Source organism: Coregonus lavaretus, assembly GCF_964263955.1.
Source record: "Coregonus lavaretus genome assembly, contig: HAP1_SCAFFOLD_256, whole genome shotgun sequence".
NCBI lineage: Eukaryota > Metazoa > Chordata > Actinopteri > Salmoniformes > Salmonidae > Coregonus > Coregonus lavaretus.
In genome coordinates this window covers 170,577-184,635 of record NW_028166494.1, presented here as the reverse complement: position 1 = coordinate 184,635, position 14,059 = coordinate 170,577, and the positions used below count along the sequence as shown (strand labels likewise).

At 42.2% G+C, this 14,059-nt stretch overlaps 2 protein-coding genes across 4 annotated transcripts; one reads left to right on the top strand and one right to left on the bottom strand.

Moving 5' to 3' along the window:
* Nucleotides 1-968: 968 nt before the first annotated feature.
* On the bottom strand, nt 969-8,720 carry LOC311114639 (uncharacterized protein). The gene is made up of 2 exons (XM_084189882.1): nt 8,471-8,720; nt 969-2,304 (listed from the first exon to the last, which is right to left on the bottom strand). Exons 1-2 carry the CDS (start codon nt 8,643-8,645, stop codon nt 983-985), a joined length of 1,497 nt encoding a protein of 498 aa, XP_084046008.1. The 5' UTR covers nt 8,646-8,720; the 3' UTR covers nt 969-982.
* Nucleotides 8,721-8,763: 43 nt separating this feature from the next.
* Nucleotides 8,764-12,969, top strand: LOC311114638 (trafficking protein particle complex subunit 3-like). Of its 3 annotated transcripts, none has more exons than XM_084189880.1 (5): nt 8,764-8,929; nt 9,648-9,745; nt 10,680-10,779; nt 11,490-11,672; nt 11,993-12,969. In XM_084189880.1, exons 1-5 carry the CDS (start codon nt 8,888-8,890, stop codon nt 12,110-12,112), a joined length of 543 nt encoding a protein of 180 aa, XP_084046006.1. In that variant the 5' UTR covers nt 8,764-8,887; the 3' UTR covers nt 12,113-12,969. The 3 variants fall into 3 exon arrangements, with proteins under 3 accessions (XP_084046006.1, XP_084046007.1, XP_084046005.1); XM_084189881.1 differs by having other exon boundaries at nt 8,774-8,929; nt 11,999-12,969; XM_084189879.1 differs by having other exon boundaries at nt 8,784-8,929; nt 11,490-11,681; nt 11,999-12,969.
* The last annotated feature ends 1,090 nt before the right edge of the window (nt 12,970-14,059 follow it).

Below are 14,059 nucleotides of genomic sequence, written 5' to 3'. Positions count from 1 at the left end.
TGATTTATAGATTCTATTGTACAGTATGTTCTAATGCGCCACCAACCAAAAGACAGTGTCTATTTTAAACTTAAAGGAGCACTTTCCTTTTTTAGAACAAATCTCTATTTTTGATGTAAATGAAATGTTATAGAAGGGTCCAGACACCTTTTTTGTGATTTCACGTTTCTGAGAAACTTACCCTAAACAGCAAATCACTTCCTTGTCCTCGTTGTGTAGTATAGGGGCCCTGAAAAAACATGAACAAAAGGCTCCAAAAACAACCAAATACATCCTTTTAGAAATGGCAATGCTCTCAGTATAGAGATGCAGGTCTTTAGATGTTTTACACATGAAATTGTGTCATTCCGAACTATATCCGCAACATTTTGTTGCGACTCCAGCAATACCTCTCCGTCCATTCTACATGTAACTGCCAAAATAAAGGAAAGTCTTGAGTAAACGAGAGATACAAAGTATATTGAAAGCATGGGGTGCTTCCACACAGGAAGTTCCAGACACTTGTAGAATCTATGCCAAGGCGCATTGAAGCTGTTCTGGCGGCTCGTGTTGGCCCAACGCCCTATTAAGACGCTTTATGTTGGTGTTTCCTTTATTTTAGCAGTTATGTAGCAGCAGGCTACACAGAAAATGGAACAGCTGGATAAGGGAAACTGCTCGCGCAAGGGAATATAACATTGCGGATAAAGTTCGGAATGACACAATTTCATGTGTACAACATCTAAAGACCTGCATCACTATACTGAGAGCATTGCCATTTCGAAAAGGACGCATTTGGGTGTTTTTGGATCCATTGTTCATGTTTTTTCAGGGCCCCCATACTACACGACGAGGAAGTGATTTGCTTATTGTGGTAAGTTTCTCAAAAACATGCAAAATCACAAAAAAGGTGTCTGGACCCTTTTATAACATGCTATTTACATCAAAAATAGAGATTTGGTTATAAAAAAGTAAACTTGTCCTTTAAGTCATCTTCTGAGAATCAGGCACTGTCATGAAATTTGTGACGGTTCCTCAGGTGACTTTTAAGTAGCGGATTGTTTCTAAAGCATCTGCCACAGAATTTGCAACGATACGGTTTCTCTCCAGAGTGAGTGGTCAGGTGTTGTGTCAGGTTGCCTGGGGTGGCAAAGCAATGTCCACACACAGTGCACTTGAAAGGTCTCTCTCCTGTGTGAACCGCTGTGTGTCTGGTCAGTTCTTCCTTACGCTTGAAACTTTTCGGACACTGCTTGCAACCATGTGGTTTCTCACCTCTGTGAGTCCACATGTGCGTTTCCAGTTGTGTCTTCTGATCGAAGTCTTGCCCACAGTCCTTACACCGATATGATTTCTCCCCTGTGTGGAACTTCATATGTGCTTTCAAGTATCCATTACAAGTGAAACTTTCTCCACATTCTTTGCACTGAAATGGTTTCTCCCCGGTGTGCAGCCTCATATGCAATTTCATGTATCCCTTAGTTTTGAAGCATTTCCCACATTCTTTGCATTGATACTGTTTCTGCCCTGTGTGAGACACCATGTGGGTTCTCAGATTAGCATCACTAGGGAAGCATTTGCCACAAACATTACAAGTACGTGTTGCTTTTATGTGGGTTTGCAGGTGATCTGTCAGACTTGCAATGGACTCAAAGACTTCTTCACACACACCACACATTTTCGTATGCTTTGTGTGTACATTTTTCACATGGTTAACTAAAGGACCAATGTACACAAATGTACTTCCACACAACTTGCAACAATAAGGAGAAGCATTTGTGGTTGCCCTGCCTCCAGCAATGGTATGGAAGCTTAGTTCTTTCTTTGCCCATTTTCTGGATGATTCCAGTGGCTTTGACCCTGACGGTTGTCCCCCACTCTCCACCTCATTGTCACTTCCGCTGTTTTCACTCTGAGCTGCAGAACAGCCTAGATATCCTTCTGATAGGGACTGAGAGGCACTGGTTGCTTCTGATACTGTGTAGTCCTCTCCATCAGGCTCAGTTTTGATCTCTTTAGGAATGCGGATGCATAACACATCCCCCTCTTTGCTCTCGGAAGCTTGGCTTGAGAAATCCTTTTGATGGGGTGGGTAAGGTGGGTTACTGTCTCTTTCCTCACAGACAGTGAATATGGAGTCGTTGGTATCAGACTCTAGCCTTTCAAGCTGTTCTTCCTCCTGATTTGTCCCAATTTCCTCTTGTTCATCTTTAATCTGTGTGGGCTCTGGGTTCTGCTCCAGACTGGGGCTCCACTTCTGCTCACAGTGCTGCTGTTCAGGGGGAACCTCCTCTTCAGAGACTGCGAGCGTGAGCTGCTGGGGGTCTAGAAAAAAAGTGGGGAAAGGGATAAATAAGTGATACATATTTTATGTATATTTTTATTTACTTTTTACCCATTTTTTTCTCCCCAATTGGTAGTTACAGTCTTGTCCCATCGCTGCAACTCCCGTACGGAGAGGCGAAGGTCAAGGGCCATGCTTCTGTAACAGTGTTGCTTCCGTCCCTCTCCTCGCCCCTACCTGGGCTCGAACCAGGGACCCTCTGCACACATCGACAACAGTCACCCTCGAAGCTAGCACCGCTAACTAGCTAGCCATTTCACACCGGTTACACTTCCTCCGAAACACGACCCTGCCAAGCCGCACTGCGTCTTGATACACTGCTCGCTTAACCCGGAAGCCAGCCGCACCAATGTGTCGGAGGAAACACCGTACAACTGGCGACTGTGTCAGCATGCATTCACCTGGCCCGCCACAGGAGTCGCTAGAGCGCGATGGGACAAGGACATCCCGGCCGGCCAAACCCTCCCCTAACCAGGACGACGCTGGGCCAATTGTGCACCGCTTCATGGGTCTCCCGGTTGCGGCCGGCTGCGACACAGCCCGGGATCAAACCCGGGTCTGTAGTGACACCTCAAGCACTGCGATGCAGCGCCTTAGACCGCTGCGCCACTCGGCCCGATCAATACATATTTGAAAATGTTTTATGTAAATAACATAGGCCTACCCAGTGTTGTAGTATTCGAGTCCAGGACTCGAACTTGACTTGGACTCAAGTCACGATTTTCATGACTCGTGACTCAACTCGGACTTGGACATTGTTGTCAGAAAGTCTCTCTCCCTTGCATTATTCAACATGCTAGCTACAACAGGAATGTCAGATAGCTACTTTATTTGCTGCTAGCCTTACCAATGTGCAAGACAGTAAATGTTATCGAGCTTTCTATGTTACAAAATGTATCTTTGAGCACTAACAACCCAGTAAGCATTGACTGACGCCGATGTCTTCTGGATTTCTTTTTTGGGTCCCGGCCTTGATTTCAACATCCACGGACCGGCCTGTCTAAATCTGAACCAATCATAGACATCTATGTTTCACAAGTTTTGACAGCACTGTAGAGCACAGTACAGCAGAGTACAGTACATTACAGTAAAGAAAAGTATAGTACAGTAGAGCACAGAGTACAATGTACTCTACTGAATTAAACTCTACTTTACTGTACTCTTCTGTACTCTACTGGGCTGTTGAAACGTGTGAAACATAGCCTAGACATCTATGATTCGTTCAGATTTGGTCTGATCCGGACCGACCAAATTTGTACTTGTTTGGGGCGGAGCTCATTAGCAAAATACCCAGTATGCTTTGCTTTGTTTTTTATGTATTTATTTACATTTTGGTCATTCAGCAGACACTCTTATCCAGAGCAACTTACAGTCAGTGAATTAAACTAAGGTAGATAAACAACATATCACAGTCATAGCAAGAAAAAATATATGTATGTAACCGTTACTAAGAATGCTATTGTAGTTGAAGTGGTCTGTTGGTTTATTCTGTAGGTTGGACTACTTTGAACATCATCGCTGCCAGTTTTAAAGCTTTTGAAAAAGCTAACATACGTGCATGTGACAGATGGGAGGAATAATAAATATTCCATACTGCAATCTTCAGTCTGGTCAGTTTTCCTATTTTAACTGGATTTATTTTAATTTTATGTGACATAATGCTTTCTTCATTGACATGTATCCACCTCATTTTCTAACGTTGCTATGGGCACGGCCAAACAAAGGAAGTGATGAATTCGACTTCCGCTTAACTTGCCAGGGTAAATGATTTGAAAGAGCCAATTTATAGAGTATTAAAGTCAAGTAAAAGTGTCATTTTATTTCATTCAAGTTCGCTAATGTTAGCTAGACTTACAAGTAGGCTAGTTCTGTTGTGATAATAATGTTAGTTGTGTTGTGTCAGAGTTAAGGCCCGGGCCATCCACCAAGCCAATAATTATAACGATAAACTAACTACACTACCGGTCAAAAGTTTTAGAACACCTACTCATTCAAGGGTTTTTCTTTATTTTTACTATTTTCTACATTGTAGAATTATAGTGACGACATCAAAACTATGAAATAACACATATGGAATCATGTAGTAACCAAAAAGGTGTTAAACAAATCAAAATATATTTTATATTTGAGATTCTTCAAATAGCCACCCTTTGCCTTGATGACAGCTTTGCACACTCTTGGCATTATCTCAACCAGCTTCATGAGGTAGTCACCTGGAATGCATTCCAATTAACAGGTGTGCCTTCTTAAAAGTTAATTTGTAGAATGTATTTCCTTCTTAATGCGTTTGAGCCAATCAGTTGTGTTGTGACAAGGTCGGGGGGGGGGGTATTTGGTAAAAGAACAAGTCCATATTATGACAAGAACAGCTCAAATAAGCAAAGAGAAACGACAGTCCATCATTACTTTAAGACATGAAGGTCAGTCAATATGGAACATTTCAAGAACTTTGAAAGTTTCTTCAAGTGGAGTCGCAAAAACCATCAAGCGCTATGATGAAACTGGCTCTCATGAGGACTGCCACAGGAAAGGAAGACCCAGAGTTAACTCTGCTGCAGAGGATAAGTTAATTAGATTTACCAGCCTCAGAAATTGCAGCCCAAATAAATGCTTCACAGAGTTCAAGTAACAGACACATCTCAACATCAACTGTTCAGAGAAGACTATGTGAATCAGGCCTTCATGGTCGAATTGCTGCAAAGAAACCACTACTAAAGAACACCAATAAGAAGAAGAGACTTGATTGGGCCAAGACACACGAGCAATCGGCATTAGGCCCGGTGGAAATTAGTCCTTTTGTCTGGAGTCCAAATTTGAGATTTTTGGTTCCAACCGCCGTGTCTTTGTGAGACGTGGTGTGGGTGAACAGATGATCTCCGCATGTGTATTTCCCACCGTAGAGCATGGAGGAGGAGGTGTTGTGGTGTGGGGGTGCTTTGCTGGTGACACTGTCTGTGATTTATTTAGAATTCAAGGCACACTTATCCAGCAAGGCTACCACAGCATTCTGCAGCGCTACGCCATCCCATCTGGTATGGGCTTAGTGGGACTATCATTGTTGTTTTTCAACAGGACAATGACCCAACACACCTCCAGGCTGTGTAAGGGCTATTTTACCAAGAAGGAGAGTGATGGAGTGCTGCATCAGATGACCTGGCCTCCACAATCCCCCAACCTCAACCAAATTGAGATGGTTTGGGATGAGTCGGACCGCAGAGTGAAGGAAAAGCAGCCAACAAGTGCTCAGCATATGTGCGAACTCCTTCAAGACTGTTGGAAAAGCATTCCAGGTGAAGCTGGTTGAGAAAATGCCAAGAGTGTGCAAAGCTGTCATCAAGGCAAAGGGTGGCTATTTGAAGAATCTCAAATATAAAATGTATTTAGACTTGTTTAACACTTTTTTGGTAACTACATGATTCCATGTGTTATTTCATAGTTTTGATGTCTTCACTATTATTCTACAACAAAATAAAGAAAAACCCTTGATTGAGTAGGTGTTCTAAAACTTTTGACCAGTAGTGTATAGGCAACATAACTGTAAAACGTTGGTGAGCATCCACACTAGAGGAAAGTTTACTGTTTTACAGTCCTACACCTGTCAATCAACTGATCAAGGCACCCTACTGCACGTTTACTATTAATAAGGTGCTAACACAAGACCATTCATGAGGTCTCTAACGCACAAATACTGGTTCAGACCATTCTATGCTTTCAGGGTGTGTTCATTGTCATAGTAACAACTGAAAATAATACTTCAATGTTCATGTAGGCCTAATGAAAAATAATATAGTAACTTGTATTTAAATGTAGCAATTCAACAACAAACACCGTTTAGCCTGTGCATCTTTTACAGCATGTAATTGTGGTTTGCAAGAGACTTCCATTTTTCTAATGGTTGTCAATTCCTTTGGGTCTTCTTTTTCACTGTGCTCATCTAGACTATGTCTTGTGCAACTATTTGCAATGCATCAGTGCAACAATGTTATCATAACCGGCCAAAAGTTATCATACCAATGTACTTTCTCTCCTCAACTTTCCCAGATATGCATTTTTCTATGCTGTAGGCCTGTTTTACATTCAGCAATTAAGAAGAGCAAGCCTGCTTCTTTCCCCGAATAGGCTATTAGGTCTAGTATAAAATAAGTACCAAAATAAATGTCCTATAGCTTTTGTAGCCTAGGCCTATAGCTTTTCCTGGGATTTCACGAGAAGAGGAATGGCCTATAGCGGAGAGGCTTGTGTAGCCTATAGCCTGTTGTGCATGGGAACAGCTGGAAGAGAGAGGCTAGTGATGTATAGCTGAAGTAAGAAGCTAAATATTAGCTAGATATTAGGCCATTTATTAGCTAAATATTAGGGCTATAGGCTAAATATTTACCTAACAAAGTGCAAGAAAAATAAGTTAACAGATTATGAAATGGCAGATCTGTAGTGCGTTCCTCCAGGTTGCGCTCTGTGGTCCCCGGGCATGCAGCTCCACTATTGATTAGGCCTAGGCCTACGTTTTTAGATAAGGAAATTATTATACCTGGGCTACAACAACAACAGTGCAATGAGGAATTTATTAAAGTGAATAACAATTATTGTCCATAGGCTGTAAACTGCAATGATGTACGAAAAAGTATGAAAATGTATGCACTCACTACTGTAAGTCGCTCTGGATAAGAAATGACTAAAATGTTTAAATATATATATATATATATATATATATATATATATAGGCTAATTTGAATAACTGCTCACTTAGACCTAGTGTTTTGTTTCATGCCGAAATAACTGCATAGGCCAACAGCCTAGACTTGATTATGCAACCATTTGGATCAGTGTGGGTCTATTCCAGTGGAGGCTGCTGAGTGGAGGAATGCTCATAGTAATGGCTGGAATGAGGTCAATGGAATGGTATCAACCACATATGTTTGATACCATTCCATTGACTCTATTCCAGCCATTATGAGCCTTCCTCCCCTCAGCATCCTCCACTGGTCTATTCTCGACTGTTTAGAAGGTCCAAAAAGGTACATTAGCAGGCCACTCACATGGTGTAGGCCTATTTTGTCAGGATGTAGCCTGGTGTTAAGATAGGCCTACTATAGTAAAATATGGGGCTTCTCCTTTCCAGCTCCCCGCTCATTAATGCTGTAGCCTATTTTACATTCAGCAAGCAAGAGCAAGCTTGCATCTCTCCTCTAATATCCTATTAGTTGGCTAAAGAAAATAATTTTTAAAAAGTGTCCAACAAGCTTTTGAAGTCTGGATTTTCCTAGGATACCACAAGATTTAAAAGGAATAGCTGTGGCAGCAGCGAGGCCAGATGCTAATTGGGCAAGAAAAACAATAAAGACAGAGGGGCTGTAATTAAGAATGTTATGATTGTTTTCTAGTGAGTACAAAACTCTAGTCTAGGCTGTAAACTGCAGTGAATAGCCTATTGCATTTGAATAACCGCTCAAAAGCCTGGCGTTTTCAATGCATATTCATTTCGAAATAACTGCATCTAGCCTGCCTGATTGGGCAACCATTTGGATCAGTTATGTGGGTTTTCTCGGCAGTTTAGCCTACAAGGTCCAAGCACATTAGCAGGACAGTAATATGATGTATTTTGTCATGACGTATCAGCTAACAGAAACATGCCAATGATGGGATTTCTAGTGGCGCGCATATGAATTATGATAATGCAATAACACAGAGGAAGTTGTATCCATCGTTTCCATGTTTGGCTTCAGTGTTTTAAAAGCGTTAGAACATGTATTTTCATCGTCCGTAAATGACGTATTTTCAACTTTAATTCAGAACCAACATTTTACCTATTTCGATGTCTGGAAAAGACGTCTAAAATAAGCATTTCCAACAATTATTCTCACTGGAAGGCACTCGTGACTCGATCATAATTAAAGGCCCTGGACTTGGATGATAGGGTCCTTGGATTCGACTCGGAGTTTACTACATTACTGGGCCTATCCATTGTCCTTTGAAACTCATGCAATAACATTAATGTTTTGTTTACAATATGTTTAGCTAGTTAGTTTACAGTTGGATAAATCCCAAAATACTGCTGATTCAAGTTAGCTAATTAAAGTTCAACAGAGTGGGTCTTTACATCAGCAACTAGCTAGCTACCTGATTCGTTTGATGTAAATCGACACAAACCTGTTCTATGCAGTTTGAAATCCAGCAGACGTCGAAGACGTTCATTCTCCTCCTTTGAACGAGAGATTTCTTCCTGGTATTCTGTTATTGTTCTCTCTACCACCCCGCCTATCTCCACAGCCGCCGCTGTTAGCCGTTCAGTAATATACACATTGAACAATGCCAGTTTAGACATTTTGAGAGGTATGAAATTCGAGATTTCGTTGTGTTTTGCTAGATACTTTGTTTTTCACCAGAGGCAGAAAATGTATTCCAGATGATGATAATGGTGCTGCTACTTCCCACAATCCTCCGCTGGTTCCGGTTCCAACTTGTGTTCAGGAAGTTGGGTGTTTGACAGCTGATACACTTTCAAAGAAACAAATAAATAAAGGATAACTACCTAGTCATCTGTATAAGCCTGTAACCCAATACACTATGTCAAGGCAATCCAACCGAACCACAGACAGCAAAAAGATGGTAAGGAGTCGCGATCTGCTTACCATTCGGGCTACTCAATTAGTGCTAGGTAGTTAGTAAACAAGCTAACGCTAGGGGGCTAATTTAGACGACAATCTGCCTTTTATTAACCTCCAAAAACCAGCTTAATATGCTGATCTGATCATGCGTGTTTTGATAAAGTATTAAGGACACATTAGCATAACTATAGTGCAATGTAGGTATTAAGTGAGAAATCAATGAATGACAAATACAGGAAGCTAGCTAGTTAGCATTTCATTAGCTAGCTAGCGCCATGGAAGACATGCTCAGTCACTGCAAGTTGTTTACAGCTAACTAGCTACCAAAATGACAGTCAGTGTTAAAAAAAAGAGTATTCAGGCGTAGCTACCTTTTGCATTTGCTAAGCATATTAACGTTAACTTAACTGTTACCCTGGCATGGATGGCAATTGGCAAGTCATAATATGCCGTATGATATTGATACTTGTCTTTATCATAGGTACCTGACCCATGTACCTGAACCAAGTCTACATAATTTAGTCAGGCTGAATTAATTTATTAAAGTACTGCATCTGCAATACAATAAATGATTCACTGTCTTTGAATCAATGAAATATCTGTTGTTTTGACGTTTTTACACCAGGGGGTGCTGACAGCTACGTTTCTTTTCTCTCCCGTTTCCTGTCTCCCACACACACACACACACGCACACACACTCCCTCCTTACCATCTTATAGAACGCAGAGCTGTTCACGCTGACATACGGGGCCCTGGTAACCCAGCTGTGTAAGGACTATGAGAACGACGAGGAGGTCAACAAACAGCTGGATAAGATGTGAGTCTCTTCTTCTCAACAAACTATCTGCTTAGTCCTCTCACTTATAAGTGATCAAGGAAAGGAAACAAGGATAATAATTGAGTCGTGTGTGTGTGAAGTGCACTGTTTGCTCTGAACCTGTAAAATGTGCCACTCCTCTGCATTTCATTTTCAGTTTATCATTTACTCTGAAAATGGACAAAGTGGAGCTACCGCTTTCGGCCTCTCTGATGTTTCCCATCAACCTACACCACACTGGCAAATTCTCCATCCCTCTTAAACTTGACCCCAGTCACCAGTAGACCAGTGATATAATCTGTGTGTCTGTGATGAAACAGGTGGTCTATAACCAGGGAAGTAATCACCTTTCACACATCCATGTTAGGAGTCTTCTTCGCTTTCTAAACGTCTCCTGGAATTCACTGGCTCCATCCCCTCCTCTTTTGAGGAACAGAAAACAGAAGACACACTGTCCAATGAATTCTCTGAATTTGAAAGGGGAAAAGGGGGTGGTGTGCCCATTGTGAATCATTTGGTATTTGGTGCTGTCTAGTAAAGATCAATGCTGTCTCGCTGGCTTAGAAACATTTAAAGGTGTAGTTAACTTTTCCAAAGTAATAAAATGGCAAAGTAATCTTTTAAGGCTGAAAGATTGGCCTTGTGTGATATGGCCTGTGAAGGTATTCTTCCTCTTGGCTTAACTAACATACCTACTGTAGCATGGTCTGCCCCAAATACGGTTAATTCGGGTGATGATATCATCTGACTCCTTTAGGGGGGGGTCCAGATGCTTATCTATCACACTCTATAAACCCCCCCCCCCCCCCCCCCAGTGTTCATGTCTGAAGTCTTTACAGGAGATGTAGAATCTCTGCTCTGAAGTGGTATAGCATTTAGCACCCGTTCTTCTTTCCTTTGCTCACTCTTTCCCCCCTCTTTTGTTTTTTTCCAGGGGATACAATATCGGAGTGCGTCTCATCGAGGACTTCTTGGCACGCTCCAGCGTTGGGAGGTGTCAGGATTTCAGAGAAACGGCCGATGTCATTGCTAAGGTAATGGGAACGTCCCCGAGCCAATCAGAGCATGTCCTTGGAACCCTCCCAGAAAGGAGAGAGGAGAGGGGGAAGAGCAAGATGGAGAGAGAAAGGACAGGGAACGATAAAGAGTGAGAGCGATTGAGATGAGGGAGAGAGAGAAAGAGGTTGTGAGTTAGAGAGCAAGAGAGCCGGCGACTGGAATTTGAACTCCAACCTGCAGTGGTCTGCATAGTTTCTGAGCTTTCATAGCTCCTCTCTACTGCTTTTCATTTCTCGCACTCACGCAGGTAGGGAAGCATCCCAGCTATGTCACCGCAAAGCCAACTAGCCCCAGCCCCCGTGTGTGTGTGTCTGGGCTCATGTTCCCCACTGCTTCTTGTTATGTTATACAGTAGTTCTAACAGTGCTGCTAAGTCGTTTCACAGGTGTAACCTTGCATTGTAGGCCTATGGTTCAGTTATATGGAAGGCAGTAGTATGGAATATTGGTCTAGATGATGAACAGGTAGCCTCAACTGCCGTTCAGACTTGCCGAGATAATCAAAATGTATTCACTAACTGTAAGTCGCTCTGGATAAGAGCGTCTGCTAAATGACTAAAATGTAAAATGTAATTCAGTGATTCATCTTGTATGAGAGTGATGGTGTCTGTTCTATTATGAATACAGTACTTGTAACGCCATTGTAACATTAACAGCATTGTGTGATTGCATGTGTTGTCCACTAGGTGGCATTTAAGATGTACCTGGGCATCACCCCCAGTGTGACCAACTGGAGCCCGGCGGGAGACGAGTTCTCCCTCATCCTGGAGAGTAACCCCCTGGTGGACTTTGTAGAGCTGCCTGACAACCACAGCTCCTTGGTCTACTCCAACCTGCTGTGTGGGGTACTCCGAGGAGCTCTGGAGATGGTAAGGAGGGTGCGTGTGTGTGTGTATATGGTGTGTACTCCAACCTGCTATGTGGGGTACTCCGAGGAGCTTCTTTAGGCCTTTTCACACTACTGAGACAAACTGAGCCGAGCCTAACCAAGCTATACTGTGCTGGCCTGGTTACATATTCACCATAGTTGTTGGAACCATGCTGAAAAGGACCATGTGAAAAGAAACATATCAGAGCCAGCACGGTAGTATGAAAATTATATTTGTGTGATTTATGTTATGTTCATGTGTCATGAGAAAAGTACTTTATTTCCCTTTTAATTTCTAATATCTCCTTCTCTCTCCCCAAGGTGCAGATGGCAGTGGATGTGAAGTTTGCTCAGGACACCCTGAGAGGAGACAATATCACAGAGATCCGCATGAAGTTCATCAAGAGGATCGAAGAGAACCTACCGGCCGGGGATGAGTGAGAGAAACACAGAGAGAGAGAGAGAGAGAAACCACCTCCTTACACCTCTCCTCTCCTCTTGCTCTCCATCCATCCTGAATCTGATGTCGCTCGGGGGGTACAGAGAGAGAGGGAGAGAAAGAGGTATTGGGAAACCCTTCACTGAACGAATGGAGACCAAGAAATGAAGTCCTTGGACGTGTCTCAAATGTATTCTATCTTCCTCTCCTTGTCTCCTTCTCTTCATCTGCACTGGTGTAAAGACAAAGGACAGATAGGTGGGAGTTAAACGCAGGGAAGGAGAGGACTTGGCCTTTGAGATGCACCGTTTGGTTTATGGAAGGACTTCTGCTGAGCTATGATCCTTGAACTTTAACGTCTGCTCATATGACCCCTGACCTTTCCCCTTTAACCTCTGCTCCTGGGATGAGGAACCCCTTGGACACTTCATCATCACATATGTTAATTTCCGAGAAAACGTTGTCCCTTAGATATAGTTTAGGCTTTGTCTAGTGAAAGTAGTCAGGAAAAGCTCCTGGCCCGTTACAAATGGAAATGTTTTGTTTTTGATTGATTTTAAATTCTGTTAATTTAATCAATTTCACGTAAATGTGTATCACTGAATGGAATGTGATGGTTTCACTACCAAGTCAAAGTTGGTTGTCTCAATTGTGTTGTACACAGTGGACCAGATTTTGATATGGAAAGTTTTGTTTTTACATTTTGTCTCTCTTTTTAAGAAAATGCAAGATCATAGAGATTCTGTTAATGTCTGTCCATAAGATCTTTATTTGTTGTGTCATCTAAAATACTTCCACATGTATGGCAATATTAATTTAAGTAGGCTGATGTGTCATTAATAAACTAAACAGATTGACATATCTGTGCTGTGGTATCACTATTATAATAATTCAGCTAGAACTGGTAGAAAACACATGTTGGATGTGTGTCCATGACGGTACATAGTAGGACCTGTGTTCCTTGTTAACCTGTTGCAGGTCTATTCACACACATGTAATGAAATGTCACAACCTTCCCCAGTGCCCGGTCGTCAGGTAAACCCCAGTGCACTGTGAGACAGTTATTCCTCTGGAGCAGCTTTGTCCAGTCAAACAACAATTACACAGACCTAATGCCTCAGATGTTTGTTCAGGCTTCATGGAAACAATTAGGATGTGTGTGTGTGTGTGTGTCTGACAGCCATGTTTTAGGAACAGCCACTTTTTAACAGGGTGTCTGGAACAGGGGAGTGTGTGTGAGTTTAAGAGTGAGTGGACGGGGCTAGCAGGGCAAGTTGTCATTAAAGACAGGTCCATTCTGCCCATAACTGACGTCATCCAGGAGTCACCAACACAACCGCTTGTTGAGGCAAACCGCTCACCTCGTCAATCACAGCAGAGCACACAGAGCTGGCCATACACACAAACGTATTGTTCCATGGTTTTTGTACTGACTGTAACCACCAGAGGCTGCTGTGGGCATTCCATTCCCCATCACTCCAACACTCACTCCAAAAACATTTTCCTCTGCAGGTCACTGTCATTTGAGAGTACAATTAAGTTTCCACTTAGACATACACTATCGTTCAAAAGTTTTGGGTCACTTAGAAATGTCCTTGTTTTCGAAAGAAAAGCAATTTTTTTGTCCATTAAAATAACATCAAATTGATCAGAAATACAGTGTAGACATTGTTAATGTTGTAAATGGCTATTGTAGCTGGAAATGGCTGATTTTTAATGGAATATATACATAGGTGTACAGAGGCCCATTATCAGCAACCATCAGTCCTGTGTTGCAATGGCACGTTGTGTTTGCTAATCCAAGTTTATCATTTTAAAAGACTAATTGATCATTAGAAAACCCTATTGCAATTATGTTAGCACAGCTGAAAACTGTTGTGCTGATTAAAGAAGCAATAAAACTGGCCTTCTTGAGACTAGTTGAGTATCTGGAGCATCAGCAATTGTGG